Genomic DNA, 12,084 nt, shown 5'->3' on the forward strand with positions numbered 1-12,084 from the left:
CCCATGCTGGAGCCTCGCGTTACCAATGGGGTGGTCCAGGGGAGGACACAGGATCATCTCCCTTGGCCATCTAAGGGGTCAGTAGGATGCTCAGCGGTGGAAAAGACTCAGTTAGTAACAACCTAGCACAGTGACAGAGTGCTGACACAGAGATCTCAAAGCACTGAGTGAACATGGCTGGGTTCAGCCCGCTGGGTGGGTAATCATCCTCATTCCTCCTCCTCTGCACGGGGAAACCAAGGCACAGAAAGCTGGGAAGACTGACAGTTACACCATGACTGGAAACCAGGCTGGAAGCCAGCACTCCTGGCTTTTGACCCCCAGCTTAAATCATTAAAACCAAATTCCCTTCCGGAGCAAGGAGTGAAAGTCAGGAGCCCTGACCCCCTGCTCCGTTTCTGCCATAAGGGTGGAGTTGGGAGTACTGGATCCACCTTCACTGCTCCGATGTTCAGTCCTTTCTTCCCAATGGAATTTAGAAAATCCCTCGGAAGACAAAGGCAAGGTCTAGTAGGTGGTAGGAATGGGAATTCCTCTCTTGGATGATGGTTGGTGGTGTGGTGGCTGCGTTACAGGTGTGGCTGGGTGGGCTTCTGCTCTCGCACAGGTACCCCGTCGCTGCAGGCTGCCGTTGTTCCCCCAGCGGCTGGTTGTCCGAAGGGAGAGGGCCACAGGCACCCAGCATCATGGCAGATGAGGCATCATCCACCAAGAGGGTGGTGACTTTCTATTTGATATTTTATTTTGGAGGCTTGACACCAAAAGATTTAATATTTGTTTGAAATGAGAAACAGTTCTCAAATGAATTTGGAGAGCCTGGGAATTAATGTCAGCCCCCCCTCCCCTCCCTAAACACCCTTCCTCCCCGTCAGCTCAGCCCCCCCCTTTCAATTTCTGAAGCCTGCTGATTTGAATATTTATAAATATCAGTAAATTATTTATTGTAGCAATCTGCTGTGCCATTTCACCAATCGCCGTTAACACTTTAGGGCTCACTCTTCAGGAGGACGCGACTGGAGAAAACGGGCACTTGGGGGCTGGGAGCACGCTCCAGGGAGGGGGGGCTCTCGTGCCAGGGCAAAGCCTGTGCGGCAGCGATGCGGGGAGGGGTTGCCTCTGCATGCAGCACAAGAAGAGTTGGGGGTGTTTGCAGGAGAGGATGGGGACCCTCTGTGCCCAGTACCAGGGGACGCTGCAGGGGGACACTGGGAGAGGACATGGCTGGAAAGGGAGGCTTGTGTTAACAGCAGAAGGCAGCAAGGAGGGTTGCCTGACGCGATGTGCCATTTGCTGCAGCACCCTTGCAGGCTTTGCCCTGCGGTGTGTGGGGACCTCACTCTGGCTTAGAGCTCAGCATTAGCTCTCTTTGCTTGTAGTTTCTGTTCCCCTGAGGAGGAAAATTCCTCTCGGTTTCTCCTGTCCCATTCCCTCCCTCCCTAATTACACTTCTGCAGTGAAAATACACACCATTCAGAGATGATGTGGCTATTTTCTGTTTGGGGAAAGGGGGTCTCCCATGTTCATGAGCTGTTCTCCTGGAGAAACCCCAGCGGCAGCACCAGAGCAGCCAAGTGGCCGGGTGGGAAACAGGAGCAGCCCAGCTGGCTGGCAGCCCCAGCGCAGGGCACCAGCATCTCCAGAGCCCCATCACTTCCCCCTCCTCTCAGGATGTCTTCTGTCGTGCACTGCCCAGTGCTGGTTTCTGTACGTTGCCCCTCACTGTCACCAGAAAATTACAGCTTAACTCTGCAGCTGAGAAGGTTGAGCAAAGGGAAGCAGGACAGGCTCCCTGAAGGGAACTGGTACTCGTCTCCGCCCCTTTGGGCCAGGGTTGAACCAGGCTCCGGGAGCTGGAAACAGGGAGAAAAGTGGCCTCTTGTGCAGCTGGAGATGCCAGTGTGGCAGGCAGGAGAAGGTCAAGCAGTGCTGAATGTAGGCAGACTGCACTCTGACAAGCGCTGGCCATGGGGACCAGAGCGAAGTCCCCAGCTTTTCCTCTGCGGTTTATGGATGGGGTGTGTAGGGAGAGCCCTCACGGCTATGGGAACGCAGGGAGCGTAGATGGCAGCGCTTCCGTAAGGACACCCTGACTGCTCGCTTCATTTCTCCTCCCACGTCTTTGATTCTCCTTCTCCTCCCTGCCCAGTGCTAATCTGGAGCCTGTCAGGTCCGGCTTTCGCACCGAGGGCTTTCCCCGGCTTCATGCAGACACGCACAGGCAGGATCCATGCTTGCAGGGCAGAGGAGGTTGTTAAAGAGCCTTTGTGAACTCCCCAAGGTCAGCCAGAAGAGACAGCATCCACTAATCCAAGGTCATTTCCTGGGCTAAAAGCAATAAAATGTTTTATTGATAAACTGAAGAGGGGAAAATATACACACTAAATCCACTCTCACACATTGTGGGCCATGCCTGGGCTGTTGCTGCCTTTGCCCTGGCCCTGCCTGGGATAATGCACGAGTTGTCGTGCTGGAGGGGAAATGTTTTCTGCAAGGGGCTGAGCGTTTTGCTGCCTTCCCTGCCTCCTCCCAGCGTGTGGCTGGGCACCACCAGGGCATTGCTCCGGGGAAGCGTGTTCCCAGCACCCCAGCCGCCTTCTGCTGTGAAGGTTTGGCTCTATCTTAGGGACCACAGGTCAAGTGTGAAGAGGCTCCAGCATGCAGCATCCTTACCCCCCACCCCAGCAAGCTGTGCTGCCCTCCCTGTTTGGTGCTCCTGGGCAGACTGGAGTCTCTCCAGTCAAGCTTGCACCACAGTGGTTAAAAAAGAAAAGGACTGTGCAGCATGTTGGCCCTCCTTCCCTCCCCCTCCCCGCCCCAAATAATGCCGTTAATAATTAATCGAATGAGAGCTTGCAGCTCCTGGAAAGCTGGCACTGGGACCTCCCTCTTGAACGGAGCTGCTCAGCTGGGCTTAAAACTCTTCAATAGGAATATGAAAGCTCCATCTGTTCGACGTACCCGGCCCTCTGAAGTGACAGCGCGCCGTCCCTCCCCAGCCAACACCCCTCTCCCCACAGCACGGGCCCTCCTGCCCCTCCTCAGCCCCTGCCCCATCTGGTGGGGGTCCCCCCCGCACCCCCAGCTCTTCCCACACCAGTAAGCTCCTGCCACACAGCCAGGGCAGGGCCCCTTCTCCTCCACCCATGCCAGCTGGTTCATCCAGCTCCCACACACCCCTTTTTCACAGCCGGGACCCTTTCTTCCCTCTACCGGGGTGCATTTCTTCATTGACCCCAAGCCAAAGCCAGACTTTGGCTCTCTTTTCCTTTCCCTGCAAAGCCAGACTTTCTCTTTGGAGCGCAGTTTGCCCCTCGGCTGGGATGCCCTATTTCTGTCCACACTGCAAAGCCCTTGGTTCCTGCACACAGTATAGCCACCTGTAGCCCCTCTTCTCCCTTGGGGGGAGGCAGAGCTAAGCCGTGCCCACCTTGGCAGCACCCCACTGTGGAGTTCATGGGTGAGAAAGGGCTGTGTTGGGAACTGCGTGGAGGGAGAGAGCCTGGGGCTGCACGCAAGGCGCTGGCAGCACACGGGGACAAGACGGGTGGTGGGGGCAACAACCTGGTCTGGTCGGCAGCAAGTTCAAGGGGTGACGAGGCAGCAAAATGGCAAGGTGGGTTTTGTCCTCCTCCGTGCCAGGCCTGGTCGCGGCAAGCCGTACCACTTCCTCAAAGGGAGGTTTGCTCTCAGGATGCCACGGGGCTGGGTGCGGAGCGGAGGGAGCCGGTGTCTCCTCTCAGGGTGTGGGGAGGGGGCAAGCGGAGTAAACTCCTGGTGGCATTGTTTCCAGAGGAAGCACTCAGTGTAAATAGAGCATGTGGGAGAGTTTGTCCTGGGCAGAGATGAAAAGTCCGTGTGACAGGCTCAGGTTATAAACGGCTTCCTCAGATTGATGTGAAATCAAAACATTTCTATTTAGACGAAGAAAATGAAGGGGGATGTTTACTTAGCCTGGAATCTTTAAACAGTGCGATGGAGACGCAGGGTGATTTGGGGTGGGGAGCTCGGCCTGGGGGGAGGGAGCCTCCGCCTGGCTTTCGGGGGTCTCTCCCTGCCTGGCAGTCCCAGCCACCTCGGGCAGATACGAGGGTTGATTCAGCAGCTCAATTCCTCTCCCTCTGCCCGAGTGAATGAAACACGGATGCTCTGGCCCCTTCCAGCCTGATGGCCATCTTTGGCGTTTCTTTGTAAGAAAGGTTTCCCTTCCACTTTTGAAATGGACAGGCTGAAACAGGGGAACAGAAACGTTGATATAGGTAATGTCCCTCCCGTTCCATAGACAAGGAAATAAGGCAATGGAAAGATACAATGATGTGTCCAGGCTTGCGGAGAGTTGGTTGCAAGGTTAGCAGAAGCAGCTGGGAGTTCTGATTTCCTGCGGCCATACGTGCATAGGTGGGATGGAGATACCTAAGAGTCCTGGTACGACAGGGCAAATCCCATCTCAGGAGGGTCTCCGGGAGGGTTAGTTTTATAGAGATCAGGGAAAAGGTACGTTTTCAGAACTTGCTTTATTTTTAACTTAAACCTTAGGAAAAGATTCTCAAAATGTTAAAGAGTGGCATTGCTGTGCTCAAAAAAAAAATCCCAAACACAAGGAGAAGGGACAGGAAAGATGCAGAGGGGAAGAGCAGGAGCTGGGGGGCAGAAGCTGGGGAGCAGAGGGGCAAAGCCAGGGTGTGCAAGATGGAAGGAGGCAGGAACAGGAATGGAAGACAAGTTGCAGGCTCCCTGGAGTTGCTGCGTACGCGGCAAGTGCAGCCTCGGGAACGTCTGTTCCTCTTTTCCTTTGAATAAATATTTATATATTCATTTGCCGGCTGGTGCACGCACTTGGCTGCTCACCTCCAGACCAGAATAATGGGACCTGCCCTCATTGCAGAAAGGGGGAGGGCAGCGGGGATTTGGGCTGCCGGGTGCCTGCCTCCCAGTTGCGAGCGGTGCTGATCTCACCAGTTAAGCAGGGCTGGGTATCGTGAGAACGTGGACGGGGGAATCACCAGGCAGCGTTCGGGAGAGCGGCGATGGTGATTCAGTGCTGACCCAGTGCCCCAGCCCTGGGCAGGCACCGCACCGCGCGGGAGGCACCGTCCTAACCACCTGCAGCCATCGAGGCTCTGCTGGCCCTTCGCCCGAGCATACAGGCGTGAGCTGTAGGTGTCCTGGCCAGGCTCCAGCTGGAGCTCACAGCAGCCTCCTGAGATTCCCTCTGTGGTACCAGTTGCGCACAGGATCGGCCTTCGCTTTCTGCCCTAAATAGAGTGGGAATGTGATGGGAAGGGAAGGTGCCAGCACACGGAGACTTTTGCAGCTTCATGGGCGTCTGCCTGTGCCCATCTGTATGCGTGAGGACTGTGTGCGTGTGTTGGGGAATGTGTGAAAGGGAAATGCGTGGGGAAATGTACAGGAATGTATTTTGGGGAGATGGGACTTTTTAACCCCTACGTGTATGACTACATTTATAGAGCGTGCCAGTGCATACGCACAGCTCTTGAACAGCTATAATTTCTAGATGGGGAGGTATGTGTTTGGGGGCAACGTGTTTTCCCTTCATGAAAACATGATTGCACGTAGGTGTTAGTGCTGGGGGGCCGTGCATTTGGAAAGTGGAGGAGTACATTTTGCCTCCCTTTGTGTGGGGGGCTGATACATTTGTTGGGGGGTTATTTTTCTTGCAGTCCTTGACAGGGAAGCGTGTCTGAAGCTGTCAGGAGTTTACACTAAGCAGCCTCTCTCTGGCTCTTGGACAGCAGGTCTAAAGTTTCAGTCTGTTTGTATTGGGCTGTCATGTTATGGGATTAGGGGCTGTCACGATGGCTTCTGGATGCATCGTAGGGGGTCTGATTAATCTCACTGTGCTTCTGTGGAGCAGCACCTCTGTGCTGGTGACAGGGAGGTGTGGGCTGAGCTGCCACGAGGGACTCCTGTGCAATGGAGGAACCTGTTCTTACCATTCGAGGTCTGGAGATGGTTTCTCTTTGCTCTCCGTGTGATGGGCCCCTCTTTCAGCACAACATAAAGTCCAAGAGACCTCCAGCAACAGTCACTCTAGTGGTGTGTGTCCCCGGCAGGCGTTTTACCAGGTGCTTTTCCTGAGCCCTGGGACGCAGAGCATCTGCCTCGGCACTGCACACTGGGGGAAGAGCCAGGCTGTGTGCACGTCTCTTGCCTTGGGACCTTTAACCCTTCTTAGTCTGGGTGTTTCTCGGAGGTATCATTAATAAAGGGGGAAATGAGACAATGCAGCTGCTTTAGAATCAGTTTTTGCTTTTATTTGTGATTGAGTCTTGTTAATTGTTGGTGCAATAATTATGCAAGTGACTCTGTGATAGGGACCATTTAGTTCAAGATTCTCCGTGACCTTGAAGTTAAGACCTTACCTTCTTCCTTTCTCCCCCCACTTTCTCTTACCCCTCCTTTACTAGCTGTCACATATGAATAAACTACATTAAAATAACAAACCTACACTAATTAGCTGATTGTGCTGGGAAGTGTGAGAGCAGAATTTCCTGTGTGTGCGAGAGCGAGTGCGCGAGCGAGCAGGCAAAGGAGCCTGATCAACTGATACCAACCCAATGCGATTTTCTCCCATACGATGGCCACACACCAGTCTGGTGCTCCAGGGCATGCACTTGCCAGGGCTCCTGTCCTCTGTGCTGGTTCTTTCTGGTCCATACTGGTTCTCTTCTCTGAGACTATGCGTAAACCCCATTAAGTGAATTCCTCAGCGTCCCTAGGGTTGGGAAGCTGTTCTCTCTGCTACGTGTGCTTGGGTGCAGTTACTGGCTGGTGTGGTTTTGGCAGCCAACACATCTGGGATGGAGCTGGGGACCTAAAAGCAATGGTGCTGCAGTCTGAAGGAGAGAGCAAGTCAGGCTTTTAACAGATTTCATATCCTGCCTGAGCCAGGAGCAAAGGCTGGTCCATACCATGTTCACCTGCCTGACATGGTTGGGGCCTTTTGAGCCCAGTTCAGTCTCAGCATAAATACGTGCCTCTGTCTTGAGGCCAGTGGCATCCTTTGGTACCAGCAGGTTCAGAGCATGCCTCTCACCAGGCTCTCCTGGCTGGGCTTCCACGCAAAGCTTAGGAAACGTGGCAGTCCCACCTTTCAGAGGATGACACTGGCCATGCCTGAAGGCCCGTTGGGTTGGGACCAGCTGTTTGCTGTTTGGGTTCAAGTTGTCTGATCCCACTAATGCCCTTCCTTGCTTCTTTCCCCTCTCTCTTTCCAGCTGAAAGAACTATATGCACTGACGCAACCTCAGGAAAACCCACAATGGCTGCCAAGCGCAAAGGCGGCCTGAAGCTAAATGCAATCTGTGCCAAGCTGAGCCGCCAGGTCGTCTTCGACCACGGGGGAGCCGAACAGGCACGAGCGGACAAGGGGCCGCAGCGGGACAGCAGCAACAAGGACCTGCCTCAGCCTGGGACCAAGGAGCTGGGGACAGAGTTTTCAGATGGACTCAGCCGCGTGCAGAAGATCGAGGAGGACAAAAGGAGGGAGGTGATTGAGAAGTGGGTGAATGGGGAATACAACGAGGAGCCCTTGCTGGGGCGAACGGAGGGCAAGGAATGTAAGGGCGCCGAGAGCGCGGAGGTGCCCCCCGAAGGGGTTTACATGGTGCAGCCCAAGGGCTGCAGTGACGAGGAAGATAACGGGGACGAGGCGGACGCTCTGAGGGGCTCGCAGGATGGCAACTTCTTGGATGACAGGGATTCAGACGGGCCGGCCTCGAAGGACGATGCCTACCGGTCCTCCAGTGGCGAGACAGGCTCCAAGCTGGGGGGAGGAACCACCTCAGGTAAGCCCTCTGCCCCCTCCACCTCCCTGCCCGGGGCAGCTTCATGGTTCCATTATCTGTGGGACAGATGAAGCTGTTGCTGCGTGTCCGTGCCAGATACTGTCTGCATCTGGCAGCCAAGGAGGAGGGTGAAAGCCCCAATCCCCTTGCAGAGGCCTGGCATTTTGCTCTTGGGACTGTGCTGAGTTTGCCTCTGCTCCAGCCTCCCCTTCCCGAGAGGGGTGTTTGTTGGGGTGGACGTGGCTGGATGGCTCTTTCCAGACCTTAGATCCCTCGGTATAGTAGATCTCCCCCCGCAGACTCCTTCACACCATTCTGATGGAGATAGCTGTGGGGCGTGCTGGGTTCCTGGTCATCTGTTTCTGCATGGTGGGGGAAGCAGAGAGCGTCCTTGTGGCAAATCCCCGGTGGATTCTGCACTGTACGCCTGCACACGTACCAGCTGTGCAGTGCAGTGCATTGCATTGCATTGCATTGCATTGCATTGCAAGCAGGGTTGTGTAAACACACTCACGCCCACACGTTGCATCTTACACGTTGGTAATTAACCCCGAGAGCAGAGTTGACCACGGGAGCCCAGGGCTGGAGGGGGGAAGCCAGTGCATCGTGCATTTCAACCCGGTGCACGCCGCAGTCCAGCTGCCCGCGGCGGTGCTGGACCGCCCTGGCCCCCCGCTTTCACGGGCAGGACCGGCGCGGCCACCTGCCAGAGCCGGGGGCTCCCGGCGCCCGCGGGCGGCTCCGGGAAGAGGCGCCAGGGAGGGGCTGCGCCTGCGGCGGCCCGGGCCGGAGCCGCCACACCTGGGGCGGCGGGAGCGGCCCCGCCCAGCGGCCGGCCCGGGCGAAGGTGCTGGAAGGAGCGGCCGCCGCGGCGGGAGGTAGGCGGCAGGCGGCGGCTTTCCCGGGGGAACGGGCGGGAGGGGACCCCGCGGGGGAGGCCGAGCTGTGCCGGGGCAAGGCCCGGGGGGGACCCCCCGAGCCCGGCCGCTGCCCTCTGCTGCTCGGGGGCTCGGTGCTCCTTGTCTTTGTCGCTTATCCCCGGCTGGCCTACCAGTGCAGATGCCCCTTTCTGGGTGTCAAGAGCGAGCCCGTAACAGAGCCATCCAGCACATAATGCATCACGTTCCCTTTCTGCTGCTGTGTGTTCCCCCATCCCAGCCGGAGGGGCCGAGGGGTTACCGCTCGCCGTGGCATTGCTTCCTTCACGAGGCAGGCATGGGGTCCCGTCCTCCAGCGCTGCCATGGGGCGGCACACCCTGAGTTCGGGCTGGAGCTGGTGAAGCTGCCGGTTCCCAGCCTGTAGGCCCCCCCACCGCTTTGGTCCGGGATGCTGACTTGCGTGCAGTTGCAAGGTGTTTTCCCCCAGGTTGTGTGCGCGTTTCTTATTTTCAGATAGCTTCTACCTTATTTTTGTGGTTCATTCAAAAGCTGAATTCAGCAAGAGATGTTGGGGAAAGCTCCAGCTGAATTTCTTTCTCACTTCTGATGCCCAAGTTTCCCCCAGATTGATTTTGGGGGGCATATGAGTGCTAAGCCTTGGTAAAACCTTAGGGTAAATTGAATTCTCTCCTTTAGGGCAGAGCAGCTCCCTCCCCCAATTTGTCTCTCAGCTGGATTGGATCTGTAATTGAAAGATGTCCCCCTAATCTGCTGCACCTGCACACACCCCTCCCTGATCTCAGCACTTTGTGAATCCATCGAACTTTCCTCCTTTTGTGTGTGCGTGTTTTCCTCCTCCTGTTAATAATGCAGCCGAAACTCATCTCCATCTGTCCGTTCCCCTTCTGGAGAGGCACATTCTCTAGTCTTCATGAGTTCAGTGGCAGCGCACATAATTATGCATATAAGATATAAACAGAGCTGTTTAATTATCCTTCGCCACATCAGTGACAGAGTAATTAACAAACATTGCAAGATCAATGAGGAAAAGTGTGACCTTCAGTTTCCTTTGATAGGAAAGCCCTTGTCGTTCCCAGACACAAGGTGATTGTGCCTGGACTCCGGTTTTAGTTTGTTTTAATCCACACACACCCCCCCCCCATTTGCAGCTTTTATTTTCTACGAAAACTAAAAGGAGGGGAACTTAAATGTAAAAAATATGTTACCAAGGTGGTGAAAATGAAAAGGAACTGAGGTTTCTCACTGGGGTTGAAGTTCTCAGTAAAACGCCTTTGCAGGGCTGTATTGTCAAAGGATTATGCAGAAATGTGTAAGCGTTCATGGGGGGCTGAAGACTCGTTTATGTTTAAGGCAGGTAATGGCCCAAGCGGGGTCCAGCTCACACACACGCGCGTGGGGCTTGGCTTGCGAGCAGCCCTGCTGCCGGGTCTCCAGCGTCAGTTCAAGAGCCCTGCTGTAAATGTCCTTTGCAGCATTTCCCTGGAAAGCACAAACAAACATTTCTTGCTTTGGAAAGGACAAAGTTCTTTTCCTCTTCTGTCTTTTTCTGTCAATGTTCCAGGAAATGGATTTTAAGCTGTTCATCACCGAGTCCTCTCAGACCTGGTGTTACTGGGTGCAACTTAAGTTTATTCCAGTTAGATCTGGAACTGCCTATACCAAAAAGGAGATTTTTTTCCTGTGAGCTGGGGGGTAGCAGGAGGCAGGCAGATTAAAGGAGAGGAATACAGCTCTGCCCTCCTGGTCAATGCTGCTTCGGGGGAGTCGTCACAGGAACCTGGCTTCCAAGGTTCTGAGTACCCATTGCTCCCTCTCGGACATAGAGGGTACAGAGCTGGCGGTGCTCAGCAGCATTTAAAATTGAGCCTTTACTTCTTTATCAGCTGGAAACTTGGGTAAAAAGCAGGAGCCACACAGAAGACCAGATCCCCCATCTAGCTGGGCTTTCTTGATCAGTGCGGAAGTGATCTGAATTACATGGGGCTGAGAAGGGTTCCTGCTTTTCGGAGTCCTGGTGTGTACACACACAGCCTGCTTTATGGGACTTCAGCTATGCTTGTGTCCTCCACTAGCACCTCCTGTAGTCTAATGCCAAATCCCTGCCACCTTTGCCTCCTTCCAGGGTCAGACAGTGAGGCTGCTTGTACATCAGGCAGGAGTTTGCAAAGACTTGGTCCATGCTATTCAATCTTCGTGCTTTGAAACAAGATGGGAAATGTGCATGTATGGCTTCCCTGTTTCTTTTTCTGAGCCACCCCTTGGAAACAAGGGACTAATAAGTCGGTGCTCAGTCTTGCCTTACGTGCCTCCCTCTCTGGTACAGCTAGGAAACATGTTCAGGAGTCGCAAAGCTGGCGTCTGTCAGGAGATGAGTGTCAGAAGCTGATCTGGACATGCAGATGTTTGTTCGTTCATTCACGCGCTCTCTCCTGCACACTGGCTGACCCATACTTCTCCACGCACATTTATATATAGCATTTAGATTTCCCAGTACAGTCTCTGACAGAGATCCCTTTCCACAATCTCTCACTGACGCACACATACCCAGGGAGATTTTCTTGTACAGTCCCATGTTCTCTACTCTGCCTGTTACTTACATAGTGGGCTAAAGTAGCCACCGGGAGCTTTCCCCTGTACAAGCTTTCAAAGTTTTCCTTTCTTTTCTTAGCCTGTTGGCTAAGTCTCTTAAGGGATATTGGCACTGTTTTCAATGGGGGTTTTCTCTTCATAATTTCCTGGGGAGACTCCACTTGGGAGAACAGGCATAAGTGCCAATTTCTTGCTCGTTATCCTATGGCCCCCAAGTCTACATGTTTTCCCTCCCAAGCAGAATAAAGGACGGAGCCCTGGCTGGGATGTCCCATCCCCCAATATCCAGACCTTGCACTCCATTTGGGCTGTTTTGCTTTTCCATCCATATATAGTGTGCTGCTGCAGGCTATTTTTAGCCGCTTTTTTGCTAGCTTCGGATCCTTTGTGATACGATAGCTGCTCTGAGACACACAGATCTCTGCTCTTTGGCAATGCCCACAAATGGAGAGCAGTGGCAAGGGGAGAAGGAGCCCTTTTATTATCGCATAGAAAAGGAGAGAAAAATGTGGTGCAGGGGAGGGGGGAGAAGACCCAGGGACAAAGCTTCCTGTGCCTTCCCGGGCTGGGCGCTTTTCACAGGGATTTGTTTCCCGGCCACTGTCCTGCTTCACTTTTGTCTGCGTGTGGGTATGGGGAGGGTTTTCTGTCGATTAGGTAATAATAATTGCCTCTTTCCTGTTGTTTGAAAGTGTGTCTGAAATGAATTGGCTGGGTCTCTACCATCTTTGTGGTGAGACAGCTCCCTTCCATAAGGTGCCTCCACTTGAAGGGTCTCTAGTCTTCTGGT

The 12,084-nt window shown here is 54.3% G+C and overlaps 1 protein-coding gene across 5 annotated transcripts in view; it reads left to right on the forward strand.

The window, feature by feature from the left end:
• CASZ1 (castor zinc finger 1) overlaps window positions 1-12,084 on the forward strand; it is a 206,399-nt gene that overhangs the window by 149,955 nt on the left and 44,360 nt on the right. For all 5 annotated transcript variants that reach the window (XM_087755152.1, XM_087755149.1, XM_087755153.1 and 2 more), the window contains one exon: window positions 7,236-7,805. In XM_087755152.1, the coding sequence (XP_087611278.1) occupies window positions 7,236-7,805 (570 nt within the window). The remainder of the gene's footprint in view (window positions 1-7,235; window positions 7,806-12,084) is intronic.

This window comes from Nipponia nippon, unplaced genomic scaffold (assembly GCF_047370975.1).
Source record: "Nipponia nippon isolate SJK-2023a ecotype South Korea unplaced genomic scaffold, ASM4737097v1 scaffold_19, whole genome shotgun sequence".
NCBI classification, from domain to species: domain Eukaryota; kingdom Metazoa; phylum Chordata; class Aves; order Pelecaniformes; family Threskiornithidae; genus Nipponia; species Nipponia nippon.